Source organism: Amphichorda felina, assembly GCF_050947745.1.
Source record: "Amphichorda felina strain 45539 chromosome Unknown scaffold_3, whole genome shotgun sequence".
Taxonomy (NCBI): Eukaryota; Fungi; Ascomycota; class Sordariomycetes; order Hypocreales; family Bionectriaceae; genus Amphichorda; species Amphichorda felina.
The window spans coordinates 2,888,454-2,902,850 of NW_028145047.1; the positions used below are offsets into that span (position 1 = coordinate 2,888,454).

The 14,397-nt window shown below is 53.5% G+C and overlaps 5 protein-coding genes across 5 annotated transcripts; 3 read left to right on the forward strand and 2 right to left on the reverse strand.

Annotated features, from left to right (window-relative positions):
• Window positions 1-478: 478 nt before the first annotated feature.
• On the reverse strand, window positions 479-1,297 carry ACO1O0_003592 (uncharacterized protein; the record flags this gene model as incomplete). Its single annotated transcript, XM_083193041.1, has 2 exons — window positions 479-876; window positions 928-1,297. The coding sequence occupies 2 exons, from the start codon at window positions 1,295-1,297 to the stop codon at window positions 479-481; spliced, it is 768 nt and encodes a 255-aa protein (XP_083052098.1).
• A 1,622-nt stretch (window positions 1,298-2,919) lies between these two features.
• On the forward strand, window positions 2,920-5,420 carry ACO1O0_003593 (cation transport protein-domain-containing protein; the record flags this gene model as incomplete). Its single annotated transcript, XM_083193042.1, has 7 exons — window positions 2,920-3,023; window positions 3,081-3,217; window positions 3,289-4,080; window positions 4,133-4,247; window positions 4,322-5,063; window positions 5,106-5,149; window positions 5,225-5,420. The coding sequence occupies 7 exons, from the start codon at window positions 2,920-2,922 to the stop codon at window positions 5,418-5,420; spliced, it is 2,130 nt and encodes a 709-aa protein (XP_083052099.1).
• Window positions 5,421-5,819: 399 nt separating this feature from the next.
• Window positions 5,820-7,359, reverse strand: ACO1O0_003594 (uncharacterized protein; the record flags this gene model as incomplete). Its single annotated transcript, XM_083193043.1, has 3 exons — window positions 5,820-6,218; window positions 6,249-7,144; window positions 7,221-7,359. 3 exons carry the CDS (start codon window positions 7,357-7,359, stop codon window positions 5,820-5,822), a joined length of 1,434 nt encoding a protein of 477 aa, XP_083052100.1.
• A 1,062-nt stretch (window positions 7,360-8,421) lies between these two features.
• Window positions 8,422-10,372, forward strand: ACO1O0_003595 (uncharacterized protein; the record flags this gene model as incomplete). The annotated part of the gene is made up of 3 exons (XM_083193044.1): window positions 8,422-8,438; window positions 8,758-8,827; window positions 8,948-10,372. The coding sequence occupies 3 exons, from the start codon at window positions 8,422-8,424 to the stop codon at window positions 10,370-10,372; spliced, it is 1,512 nt and encodes a 503-aa protein (XP_083052101.1).
• An 897-nt stretch (window positions 10,373-11,269) lies between these two features.
• ACO1O0_003596 (RTA1 domain-containing protein) lies at window positions 11,270-12,432 on the forward strand (the record flags this gene model as incomplete). The annotated part of the gene is made up of 4 exons (XM_083193045.1): window positions 11,270-11,458; window positions 11,556-11,691; window positions 11,755-12,128; window positions 12,196-12,432. The coding sequence occupies 4 exons, from the start codon at window positions 11,270-11,272 to the stop codon at window positions 12,430-12,432; spliced, it is 936 nt and encodes a 311-aa protein (XP_083052102.1).
• Window positions 12,433-14,397: the final 1,965 nt, after the last annotated feature.

Consider the following 14,397-nt stretch of genomic DNA (forward strand, 5'->3'; position numbering starts at 1 on the left):
CACTGCTGGGCCTTGGCTATCACAGGAATAGCCCCAGGGCCCCCAGGGGTTCTGCGCAGATCAAACAAGGTTATTTCTGCTGCCTGGGCGCCATGGATTGGGTCTAATAGATCTGGTGCACCATATTGCATAAGCGAGCTCGCGTGGCGCCAGAATTGGCCCTTCATTTGTTCAATGGTGAGCTGGGCGAGTGGGCGTTGGGATTCCTATGGGGAGGGAGGATTTCAACCGACGACGATCATGGCGTAAGTCGCTTAACTCCAAGTGCCGCACGACTGTCAGCACTTCTTGGCATTGCCTTGAATTTTCTGCAATACATGCTGAAGGATTCCCACAGTCGTCATCGACTGCTTGCCATTGTTCAACTCATTGGTATTCTCACCGCACCACCCCAAGTGCATGCAATTAATGTTCACACCCAATATCAACAGCAACAAACCAGGGAGGGGAGGGGTATCAATTATCGCTTTATCGTTTCTCAGTGCTGCAGCCCCTGGCAAACATGAGACACTGCCTCTCTGAAGAGGAGCTGGGCATATGCAACGTGGAACCAGTAGAAAATCCGGGGCGCAAATAGCTTGTCAACGGACGGGTTGCATGCCATCGACTCGAAGCGGATCTCGACTCTTTGCACTCCCGAGTCATCCTTCTTTGGCCGGATGATGGAAAAGCGATGGGCTCCCGCGAATCCACTACCTTCGTTGCCAAATCCAAAGTCGACGTGGCTCTGCGTTACGTCTGCTTCCCGGTCATCCGTACCGGGTAGCTTCACCTCGAGGGTCTGGAAGGCCCCAAATACCAACGAGTGCAGGGGGGGAAGCTGCGTTTCCGACAGGTCGCCCAGCGACCAGATGGTTTTCTGGGGCGGTGCCTCTACTCAGAAGTCAGCAGCCATGATTTTGGGAAGAGGGTGAAGGCCCGTCCTACGCGAGAAATTGACCAACGTGCGACCCAGCGTCTGCAGTGCCACCCGCTCGGGGCCCAGCACGTAACCCCCAAAGAAGCCTCTGACGAATCTAGCCAGCAGCACCTGATCGGAGACTTGCCGGTGCTGGGGAGGGATGTCGAGGGTGATGCTGTACGAGTCTGCTGCGGACTGGTGCCGCCGGGGGTTGGCGAGTTCATGGACCGTCTTGGAAAATTTGAAGGCGTCTGAGATACCCCCACGACAGGTTATCGGGCCTGCATTTGCGCCTTCTATGCGACTGCGAACGTTGAATGCGTATGCGCCCCCTGCGGTGGCAGCGGCAAGCAGCCCCGTTGCGATGATTCTGCCTGCTGGTGTTTGGAACGGCATTGTGGCCTGTGATGGCTGTGGAACTATTCATCGAGAGAATCCATCAGCAGCTTCAATTTTCTTTTTATTACGGATACTGTCCAACACTATCAGAGCGCGGTAATTACTCGGATCAGTAAGACTCATATCCCTCACGTGGCCATGATGGTCGATGGTGGACTCCGGTTTCGCCCGTGCTTACATGTTGACAAAGTGTCTGGGAGCTCGTCATTTGGGATAGGCCAGGTCGCAAACGGCAAAGGGATGGAAGGAAATTCAAGGGAAGGTCGATGTAAACATTGCTGCGGATCTCCCTAGCTGACTCTTGGGATCTGCATCAGTTCTCTTCAATCAAGTTGGTGACCCCAAACTGGGCTATCTTGGCACACACCTAGTTGAAGCCAATAGGGTAGGCGGTGGGTGTCTTGGCGGTGTGCTTCTGGTCTACACATCTCCCTAGGCTCCCAGTCTGCAGAAAGAATGCTGAGGGGAGAACAGGATCAGTTGTCTAACGGAACAAATGCAAATCAGTAGAATATCTAAGGATGTCGCCGGGAGCACCGTGGAGTTGGCTGCACCGAGACGTACTGATACTGTCAGTGGCAATTCACAGCGAGTGGCGCACAGTTTTCTACAGGCTGTCACGGTTTGAACCAAGACCCCGAAAGTCTGTGTAAATTCCCGTGTCCCGTTTGTTCCAGCCAGCCAGCACCTGGGGGCTTGGGTCAGTTGGTTGGCGATTGCCGAATTGCCTAATTGGGCAATCCATAGGGAATCGTGTGGAGGCGGGACAACGGGAGTCGGAGTGGGGATCACATGCCAGTTAGCCTGCTGACTTGGCAGAACACGCAGACTTTGATGAAGCATGGCTAGGTTGCAACTTGCAAGGCTGCTGATTTTTTACCATGCCCATAGCACATGGCTGCTGCAGAGGTTTGAACATGTAGATGAAGACCCCCCATGCTTTGAAGGAGCTCGGACAGCATTGCGGAGAGGCTTGCTCATGTCGTCACTCGTGAGGCCTCCTGGCCATGGCTAACCTGAATCCGGATTCCTGCTGTCAGCCATGACAGGATTTAATCGCCAACCAATTAGTCGGCCGCACACGGGACAAACGGCAAGCTCCCAGATGCAGGGTCCAGCCCCCATCAGCCACTCACTATCGGCAGACTGCCGACGCCCTAGTTCCCCGGGCTCGATAAACGTTCCTGTTGGTACGTGCCACACGTTAGTGCCATGATAGGGCTGGCCTGGAGCGGATCAAGCTGTGATTGCCATGGCCCGGGGCCCGCGAGACGGTGTGCCATGTACTATGTACTATGTACCTGATATTAGTGACTAAAATCGCTCAGAGGGAGGGAGCCAACCGACTCTAACGCCTCCCTATAACATCAAATCGCCAGAGCTGCTTGGGACCTGCCGGCCAACTTGCACCCTTCCAAGTTTCACCTGTTACCAGGCAAACCCCCAGGACAAGCTGGCCATTCTAGACCGCATCTCTTGCCCGTCATGTGGCGGCCTCCCATACACTTTGTCAGCCTGCACTGTGAGAAACTGAGAGCCCACCGCCGGATGATATTATCTCCTCGAATGACGAGACGGCAAACGCTGACGGGCCCGCACCAGATGCCTACATTATCTTGATGAGCCTGCTGGCCATCCCAATATTGTATCCTGCAGGAAACATCAGCGTCATCAACGCATACCATTTCGGCGTGAGCGTATCCACCGAGTCGGGCCTGAATACGTGTGTCTACCCCCTTTTTTGCGCCGTGTAAGGTCCCACTCAGCTTACTCTGGACAGCGTCGACCTCAAGGAGCTCAAGACGTACCAGCAGCTGTACCTGTACTTTGCTCCCACTTTGACGAATCTCGGCTTCGTCAACATCCTTGTCGTCGTCGTCAGGCTCTGGTGGTTCAGGAAGCACCTGAAGAAGCTAGGTATTGTTATTACTGCGCACCACCATCTTCATTATCGAGCGCAAAGGGGGGATTGCTAACTTGTCGGACAGCGCCGGCATTGTTTGAGGCAAAACGGCGACAAGTGGCGGACAATGGAGCGATTAATGAAGATACCGAGGCCGGGTTGAAGACGCGAGACCACCCAGATGAAGCCACCCAGGCGACCCCCTCGGCCTCTAAAACCGCCGATCCAAGAGGGACTGTCGCCACGCAAGCTCGAGATGCTACCTCCACAGAGAGCGAAGCCGAAGATGAGGCACCACCTTCGCGAAAAGGCAACACGGCACCGGAGAACCCCAAGCGTCCGGAGGTCGAGCAGGTCCAGGAGCCAGAGAAATCGCCCCTCCCGCAGACGACGCGCATAAAATTCGACGCCAACGTTGACGCCCACCCGAAGAACGATGTCACCCTGTACATCCCCGGACCCCGGGATCGCGACCGTGGAGATCCGCTCATTGAGCTGGACAGGAAATACTCGGTCAGCCGTGATCGCAGCATCCATGACCGTGACCTAGACGCCATCACGCCCGTCCTATCCGCGTCGCGACCCAGCCTCCGTCGTCGACGTACAGACGGATTGCGCCTCGTCGAGGCAAAGTCGCTAGATCGTGTTGCCACGGTCGCGTCCTCGGTGTTTGTCCTCGGAGGAGAGAAGAAACCCCCTGAGCGCCGCCCGTCCGTTTCGTCGCAGTCTCAGCCCGCGCTCAACGACAAGCCTTTTCTGTCGCGGCAGGTGACTATCGGGCGGAACTCGCAGTTCCAGAACATGACGTCCGAGGACCGCGACGCCCTGGGGGGGATAGAGTACAGGAGTCTGAAGCTTCTGCTGAAGATTGTACTTGGTGAGTCGAAGCCTATAGGGGTCCTTGAGAGGCTGATTCTGACGCTTTGTAGCCTACTTCTTTGGCCTCCATCTCTTTGGTGCCATCTGCCTCGTCCCCTGGATCAAACGCGCAGATCCCAAGTATCGCGAATACCTTCGCGAGATTGCCCAAGGCGACGTGTGGTGGTGAGTAGCTGTGTATTAACCTACATGCCTGTATATACATGCACACAAGAACTGCGCTGACAAGGCACCCACAGGGCCTTTTACTCGTCCCAGACCATGGTCAACAACCTCGGCCTCACCCTCACCCCGGACTCTATGATCTCGTTCCGCGACGCCGAGTGGCCCATGTTCATCATGAGCTTCCTCGCCTTTGCCGGCCACACTTTCTACCCCGTCTTCCTGCGCCTCTGCATCTGGACCATGTCCAAGATCCTCCCTCGCAGCTCCCCGACCCAGGACCCCCTCCACTTCCTCCTCGACCACCCCCGCCGTTGCTACACGCTCCTCTTCCCCAGCGGCCCCACCTGGGTCCTCTTCGCCATCCTCTTCGCCCTCAACTCCATCGACACCCTGCTAATCATCGTCCTCGACCTCAACAACCCCGAGGTCTCCTCCCTGCCCCTGGGGAAGCGCTTCCTCGCCGCCCTCTTCCAGGCCGCCTCGGCCCGGCACACGGGCACCTCCACCTTCTCTCTGTCGCAGGTCAACCCGGCCGTCCAGCTCAGCCTGCTCGTCATGATGTACATCTCCATCTTCCCCATCGCCATCAGCATCCGCGCCTCCAACACGTACGAGGAGCGCGCCCTGGGCATCTACCCGAGCGAGGAGCAGGTCGACGAGTCCGGGTCCACGGGGAGGGGCTACCTGCTCAAGCACATGCAGAACCAGCTGAGCTTCGACCTGTGGTACATCTTCCTGGGCATCTTCTGCGTGGCCATTGCCGAGGCGGACAGGATCATGGATCCGGACCAGCCGGTGGGTGGAATCTCTGTCAACGTATGTGTGGCGAGATAGCCGATGTACTGACAACAAGAATAGGCATTTAACCTGTTTTCCGTCTTCTTCGAGGTCACATCCGCCTAGTAAGTACCTATATCTGCATAAACACCTACCCTTCCTAGGCCAAACGAGGAGCCCAGCTGACTTGATGGCACCAGCGGCAACGTCGGCCTTAGTCTTGGACACCCCGATGCCAACGTGTCTTTGTGCGGCATGTTTAGCACGTTCAGCAAGGTGGTCATTTGCCTCATTATGATTCGTGGCCGTCATCGGGGTCTTCCATACCAGCTGGACCGGGCCATTATGCTGCCTGACGAGCACCTTGTTGAGAGAGCTGCTGACTCTAGCGAATGACATGGTGATGTGAACTGGCTTATAGAGATAGTTGATGTACTTTTCCCCCTTGAGCCATGTTTGATTTCTAGCCAACGTTCCTGTTTTCAACACGTAGACAACAAGGCGCAATGTATGTTGACTGCGCATAGCCTAGCTTTCCATTGACCAAACAGCCCAGACGTTCACCCACATTACTTCTTGGGGGTTAAGAAAATGGACAACATCTTCTTGTTCCGTCGAACTCAACTCCAACGTATCAAAGACGAGCCGTGTCTCATGCTGTATTTCAACTACCATATAGCTATATTCAGCAACAGGTATTTCGGATGGGCGTAGCTTGAGATCCCGGCGCGTTCCATTTCCCATTTCCCATACGGCTCGCTAACGTGTCGCAACTTTCTCAGCCTCAAGGCAAAATCACCATTCAAACCCGCTTTCAGTTTCGATGACGCCCCGAGTATTCGCATTCCCCGTAGTCGCTCCGGATTCATCCTCGTCGCTAGTAACCTCTTCTGACCTGGAGAAGTCGTCAGAAACATGCCCGCCCAACCCCTCCACCTTGTCGCTCGTGCCGGACACGGCCACGACAGTTGCCTGACTCTGCGGCTCCGTCATAATCTCGTCAACAATCTCATCCTCAGGACCCTCAACCGGGATATCGGAGCAACGAATCACGAAACCCTCTGCCTCGATATCGACCGCCTCATCGATGTCGCAGTGGTACTCAAAGGCAGCTCTGTCAACTCCGAGCTCAATCTCTGGAAGATCATCCACTTCCTCGTCGTCCTCGGCAATATAGACCTCAAGATCGACCTCCTAGGAAGATCCCTGAAATCCGTCGACAACCTCGGCGTCGTGGAAGATGTTCTCTGTCCCGTCCGCGTAGTCTTGACGGCCATCTTGTACAAAGTCCTTGAGAGAGATGACATCACTAGAACTGGAATCTGTATCGGCGCCTTCGTCAAAGTCGGAGTCGGAGTCGGAAGTGGTGAAGGACGAGACAGGACGATTTATTCCGACCTCTACATTGGTCCAGGAGCCGGAGAGAGGCACGGATGGCATTCTGAGAGAAGAGGAACTTTTGGACGATTTCGACACCAGAGGATCATTACCAGTGGCCATGTCGACAGTCTCATAGCCGTCCTCCACAGACCCGCTGGTCTGGGCCAGCTCGGAATCCTGGTCAGAATCCTCCACATCAATATCCGTGTAGGTCGACGACACCCCCTCGTTGTCAACGCTCTGGCCGGAGTACGCCGCTCGCCTTGAAATCGCCCTCTCATGGATAGTAGAGCTCATATCAATGTCTGCAGGCCAGGTCGGAAGGAGGTCGTTGCCCATGCGGATTTCGTGGATCTGGATACCCAGTTGGTGGGCCTTTTCGAGCCTCGCGTTGCCCTTGACGCGAATTTCGCGGTACAGGATATCGCCCAGGTCCTTGGCAATCCACTGCGACATGAGCCTCTGTTGAAGCTCCGAGTGCGCGGTCTCCCGCTCATGGTCCCAGAAGCAATTCGGCCATGTGGGGAGGCAGTTATCGCCGATGTAGACGTCTTTGATGTCGACATTGGCCCGGACGGCGGCGCGCAGATATCGCTCGCCCTGCGTCTGCATGAAGTACCGGGGCTGCGATTTGAGGAGGTAGGCTGGGGCCCGGTCATGCAGAAATGTCTTGAACTCGTCCACGGCGACCTTGCGTTTCTCAAAGAGCTCCACCTCCTCAGCGGAGAAGACTCGCTGCTCTGCCCCAACATCAGGACCATTCAGGTAACAAGCTCAAGAGTGTAGCTCGAGGGTCAAAGATCCGCCACCACTAACCTTCAAGCGCCTGGAAAGCGGCCTCGTTTTGCACGCAGGCTGGGGGCCTTGGCTTCTCATAGAGAAAAACACAGTCATCTTCTGATTCCTGGCTGCCCAAGGCCCCTTCGGTTGAGCCCTTGTTGGAACTAGAGCCCATGGCGGACAAGGGCCGCGGGCGTGATGGCTCCATGAGGGGGAAGGGCCTTAGGCAAGTTGAGTTTGAAAGGTGCTAGGATGAGATATCAAGAAACGCGAGAGAGTGTGGAGGTGGTGCAGCATATTTATACTTGAGGTGTTGGCGTTTGTGCTGCTACCTATATCTTCCAGGCTCTCATCGAAACTTTAAGGGAACAACGTTGAGAAAGTTGTCGTGACCAAATGAGGTAGATGCAAACAGTACTGGGTACCTTATTAAACAGAAGCATAATACCTTGCAGTTGCTGAGAATATTTGTCGGGCCTTGTTAAGCCAGGACAAGAGAGAACTCAGTGTGAATTTGTACCGAGGCAACCAATGTATAGCTGAATACACACCCGCGGAAGTAGGTAGCAGGTACTGTGATAGTACAAACAGGGCTGAATACACAGAAAAATTTGCTCTAGAAACTAAGATAGCAAGACAATGGTTATTGTGCGCTAGAAGTTTTGTCTTGTTTGAATTTCCCTCCGGCGGCCTCGTCTGTTGGATTTGGCTAAACTCGCCCTCACAAAGGCCCAAAGCCGCGAGAGCAATAACGTCCAAGATTCTTATGTGAACCCCGGAGTTTTCTTGCGTCCTGGGTATAGTTTCCCTTCAAAGGGCAACTGAGCAGGTGCAATCACACGGACGGCATTCTGTCCACGTTCGCCGGTCATCATTCTCTTTCGACAGCAGGTATTCACTTTGCAACGTTTGTATCTAAACTGCGGTAGTGACAGCTAGGATAGCTATTTTTTTGATGTCACATCTAGATACTGCTGAAACCTTCCACAGGGGTTTCTTATCCTAGTAGCTACTGGAGCTCAGGCAGAACCCAGAGTCAGATGTCATTTTGGTAGCTTTCAGGTATCTATCGTGGCTTTTTACGACCAACGTTGACACTGCGAGCAGCTGCAAATCGTTCTGGGCGTGTAGTATCGTCTTCCACCACTTCCGAGCAGAATGGAGACGGGAACAAGTCAATGCTTATCCTGTTTCTACGAATGCACCTGATGGGGCTCAGACAAGAGACGTCGCACCCATGGCCGATTACGGCAGGTAAGCGTATAATTCAGAGATCAGCTTCAAAATCTTCGGGCCCAAGACTAGGACTGGGCAATCAATGTTCCTCTTACGAATTTGCTACATAAAAAATGCATCGATGCACATGGTTCTGTGAGATACCGCCTCACAGTATCCCAGCCTCAGTGAGTTGGCGACAGCCGCTGACCTGGGTATGATAAGCTGGATCTCTGTGGGGCCTGGATCAATGATGATTCAACAAGATGATTGCTGACAGCTTGGCATCCAGACACACAATTTCTAACAATTTCAGAAGTGCTATCTCCTCACGTTTCTGACGAAATGACGGGAACAGGCACCCTCGTGCGCGGCAAGAGGACCAGATCCAGTACGCCCAGAGTTCGCACGGGGTGCCAGGCTTGTCGGTACGCCACCATCACTTGGACAATGAGATTAACTAGACATCCTTGTGTGGCTGACATCTCACCAGAACAAGACGCGTCAAATGCGACGAGACGAGGCCGTCATGCCACAAATGCATCCAGTCCGGCTGGAAATGCGACGGCTATGATTCACGCCCCCAAACGCGAACAGTACCGCCCACCCCAACGCTGTCCATCACCAGCTACGCCATCCCGTTTCGCCTCCCAGGCTCCCAGAAGGATCGCCAGGTGCTGCACTACTTCTGTGTCCAGGGTTCCCGCGACATTGCCGGCTACCTGGGCTCCGACTTCTGGTCCACCACTGTGCTCCAGGCGAGCCATGCTGAACCAGCTGTGCGGCAAGCTCTGGTGTCGCTGAGCGCCCTGCACCTTGACTATGTCACTGGTAACCCAAGCAATGAGGGCATGGGCGACATATTGAGACTCCATGGCAAGGCTCTCCGTGCCCTGCGGAAGCGCGTAGAGGAGCCGTCACCTGATGCCACTAGGGCGGCCCTCGTCTGCTGTGTGTTATTCTACTGCTTTGAGAGCACACTGGGAAATAGCGAGACTGCCATGCATCATCTACAGGGCGGATTGAATTTGATGTCCCATCATTACGGTAAGACAGAGACGCATGGTGTACCCAGAGAGAGTCCAGAACTGGAGACTCTATCCGCCGTGTTTGAAAGACTGGATCTACAAGCCAGCATGTTTGACGATGGACGTCAGCCCGCGTTGAGTTTGGCCCAGGGGACCCTTGCCAGTGACCTGCTGGAAGACTCAATGTCGCCATTTCTCCAGGCTGAGCACGCCTACGATTCCCTCATCAAACTGCACAACTGGCTCTTTCAATTTCTAGCAAAGCACAGAGCCTTCAAAAATACAAGGGAGGAGGAGTCAATACCAACGGCGATTCTTCAAGGGAAGCATCATCTCAAAGACCAGCTCAATAGATGGAAGAGTCGGCTCGAAGAGTTTAACCGCCGATCGGAGCAAAGCACCCAGACCACATGCGCCATCCAGGTACTGCTCATTCTATGGCGAGTCTCATGCATGCTCCTCGACGCCGGCTTTCCAGCAAACGAGTCCATCTTCGGGGCGTCGCCAAACACCGAGGCAAGAGAGGTCATCAACCTGGTCAGCAGCGTCCTTGAGGCCACAAGGGAGCGCAACGCGTCGGCCACGGTGATCAAGAGCCCGCGTCGCAACTTTTCATCAGAGACGGGAGTGGTGGCGCCCTTGTTTATTCTTGCCATGAAGTGCTCCGACGAGTGGGTATGCGACAGAGCCGTGGAGCTGCTCTCTGCGTCACAGCGACGGGAAGGCCTGTACGATTCGCAGGCCATGGCGGCCATTGTCCAGCAGTTCCGAGCAGCGAGAGAAGAAATGTTTGCCATTTCAGATGAAGGGCAGCAAGCTACAAATGCACCGCTGGAAATTTTGTTTGCTGATGGGATTGATAGAGCTAGCGGTTGCATGGACAGGAAGGCCGATTTTATCAAGGCATATGTATCCTCCCCTCCCAATGCCTACATGTATATATAGTCCACTCAAACTACCTGTTATATAGGATCTCGACGTAGATACAGTCCTACGCCAGGATTGTGATGGCCTATTTTGGAGATGGCGACAATCCAGGCCTCCCCATGGGCTATACTGATATCAGCCTCCTCAGGCTACGCGGCGTCTCGGTACTTTTGTCTCCCAGCTAAGCTTGGCACGGAAAGGTCTCAGAACTTGGACGACGCACATTGGTCCAATCGTCTATTACCACAAACCAGAGCTATCATTCAGCAGTCAGCACAAGCCTTACCCTCTTGCCGGGCTGCTGCGCGTCATCTTACTGTGGAGACTTTCCTTGTTCTGAGCCTGTCTCAAACTCCGGTGCTTCGTCGCCTTCTATTCGCCAGCTCGTCAATTTTCAAAATCCTTCATCTAAGCCCCATCGGTGTACGTAGTAAGGATATGCCCAACGTACATTACGTACAATATCCCCGTAACTGCTCCAGCTCCGGCCCACCGGCTCCAGGCCCTTGAACCATAATCGACTGGGAACCATGCACCCTAGGCTTGCTTGTCTATCGTTTTCTTCCCTTCTTCTAAGTTGGTTGCTAATTTTAAATTGGGCCGTCTTCTTTGGACTCCGCCTAAGGCCCAATGCGGACCTTACATCGGAGACGATACGACCCCTCCCAGCATGCAATCGACCTTTGAGGCTTGGGAAGATCAGCTAGGATTAGAAACGGCGTAAGTGACCCTGGAAATCGGGAAATGCAGTGATGAATTTGTTTCCAATCTTTTTAACTATATATATATATATATGCGTGTACCAATCCCAAATTCCTGCACAGACGAATCTTGGCCACACATCCCCCTCTGCAACTTCGTCCCTAGCACAAGTTTCTATCTTCCAGGAATCTTCATAACCAGCCCTTTACCAAAATGTTGTCTTCCTCCACGACCATAGACGACCTACCTACGTCTACGGCCAGCATCCCCACCCCGAGCTGCACCACGGCTGTTCCCGACAAAAATGGCTGGGTGCCGCTCGACGCCTGCAACTCGCAATATGCGTACAATCCCAACTTTGCGGCCGAGTGCGCTTTTGCTGCACTGTTTGGGCTGAGCATGGTGATCCATCTCATCCAGGCCATAGCATGGAAAAAGGCATGTCCGTAGCGGTTCCTATACAAATCACCACTCAACGCTAATAGCAATCAACACGTAGCCGTTCTGCTGGGTCCTCCTCGTTGGAGCCTCATGGGAGTTCTTGGCCTTTCTGATGAAGGCACTCGGAGCTAAGGACCAGCAAAATGTCGGATATGTGGTGCCGGCGCAACTTCTCTTCCTGCTAGCGCCCCTTTGTAAGTTTATTCTGATATCTCCAGATGATTCATCAAGTGGTGACTGACGCTGAATCGTCACAGGGATCAACGCATTTGCCTACATGACAGTGGCACGGCTAGTTTACTTCTCTCTCCTGGATCAACGCGTCTGTCGTATCAAAGCAGCATGGCTCACTAAGACATTCGTGTGGATCGATGTCCTGTGCTTCCTCACGCAGGCCACGGGCGGCGGCATGATGTCCGTCACGGACCTAGCAGATGACAACCCCATCATCACCATCGGCAAAAGGCTGTACATGGGCGGATGCGGGGCCCAGCTGGGCTTCGTCATCCTATTCTGCGTCATCATTGTCCGACTCCATATCAAGGCCAAGAGGGAGCTCCGCGGCGACATGAATATGCGGCGGCCCATAGTTCTCGCATGGGTCATGTTTGCGGTGCTGATGATGATTATTGTAAGCCATCAACATGGATGCATCCGCTTCGATGTTTCCTTGCTCACTAACTTGACCATTCTTGCAGACTCGAGTCATCTTTCGTCTCGTCGAGTTTAGCCCTGCGAGCTCCGACGACCATCTATCTACAAGCGAAAAATGGGCGCTCGCGTTCGATGCCATGCCCATGTTCCTTGCCCTGTTCTTGCTGAATGTGGTGCATCCGGGATGGATTCTCCGCGGACCTAACAGCGAGTTTCCACGGGCGATAAAGAGGAGCGAGAGGAGCAATACTCAGGAGGGAAAGACCAATCGAGACGTGTAATTCATCGTCTAACATCGACGTAAAGCCATATGCAACCTAGACGAAAGAAATTTATAATAAATATTACCAAGACAATATTCTCAGCGCCCTTAATTCAACATACCTACCGAACGCTTACATTTCTCTAAGACCTAAATAAGATTATATTTAGTGTACACGCCAATATCCGTCGTGACTGGGACGCTAGCTCCAGGAACTTTACGCATGGACGCACTCAGCGATGCGATTCGCACGGCTACTGCGCGTATAAGCACGTTGAAAGACCGGGTAATCGGTATATTTCACCCGTCATTGTTCTGGCCCGCTCCAGAGCATGGCCTGCCGGTGCCATTTTAGCAGAACCTTTGCCCTCCGGCTAATGCCTTCGCGCAAAGCTGCTTCGCAGCTTTGCTTGATGAAGTAGTGCCAGACGGCGATTCACTCGTGCCATTGATAGAAGCATTCGGGCGGGTATGCTTGCAAATGCCAATGCTAAAATTAGTTCAATTATTCACATTTATACCTGTGTCTATACCACTGGGTACAGGCGGACGTTGCCAAGAGAAGATGCTATGGGGTGTATGGTACTGTAGCCTTGGCAGCCGACCCCATGGGGTTAAAGATGGTATGGATCCGGCGTTCTTCGAGGATATTCATCAAAGACGACTGTTTTGGAATGTATTAGACTTGGCGCCCAGACTCAGGCTTAAGAACTCTTCTTCCATACAAAATAATTCACCCCCTGACTCACGTGTGATCCACCCACTGACAGGTAGCGGGAAATATTTGATCCGACAATTAGCGAGTATGAGTAGGTACGAATACGTATTACTTTCGGCGAAAACAAGTCCGTCACCAACTTCACCTCTGCGTGAAGCATGACCAGACCATAAGTACCTGCCTACTGACCTACCTACCTGGCCAAATCCACCGAGAATGCTCCCGTCCGCTCCATGGAGTCATCATCACCACATTCCAGTTCCTCCACATCATCTACACCCGCGCCCACTTTATCAATAAACCAACTCACTCGCATTCACTGCAGAGAACGCTTGGTGGTTGCTCCCTTGTACTGGACTAACCGCTAGCTCGAGTTGCTGCAATGTTCCTTCAACGGTCCTTTTCGTGCACCACAGCACTCGACGCCGTCGGCTTTTACCGGCGAGCGTAGCGGTCTCTCATTTATTGCGCAGCTGATTAACCGGGGGAAGAAAATGGGCATGCGGGAGAGTAGTATACTGGGCATTGTTGCACATTCTGACTGTCCTCTCGACGACCGGTATGTTTCTCCACCAGCTTCGGAAGCTCTCACTGACTGTGCCCTCTTCCATAGAAACAATATTCACTTCTACTTCAATGGACGTGCCCGAGCAACCCTCACATGCACCTTGCTCTTCCTCCGAGAAGAAACAAACCATAATCCCGACGTGCGCGCACCTCCTATTGCAGCATATATCGACCAAAGGCGCATAGAGGAGCTGCGTCTTGACGCTCTGCGGCCAAATATATATAGACGACGCGGACGATCCATTGCACACTCCTTGTTCATGCTTAGGTCAAAGAACATCACACCCTCGGAACCATTGCGTGACCCATACATAGCCGCGCTCTTAATCGCAATAGCACACGAACAACGCACAGCGGTTTTGGAGCGGTTAGGGCATGAAGACGAGGCATGCCGCCATCAGACATACCCCGTATGGCCCCCGGTCTATCCCTGTTTCGTTCCACTTACCATTCATATCTCTGTCCAGGCTCAGGTGCTATTCTCTACTATCAACGACAAGGAGCAAATCTATCTCTACTCGGCCGACATTACCTCTACTTTCCTTGACCTGTTAAGCTACCCCGCCGTTCCACCTTTAGCCCCGGTGTCTCTCTCGATTAGCATTATGAGCATCCCCTACAAGCCATACGAATCGCTTCGAGATCGCATTTTTGCACTTCTGATTTCACCTCAAACCCACGAGCCGTATAAAACGCGGG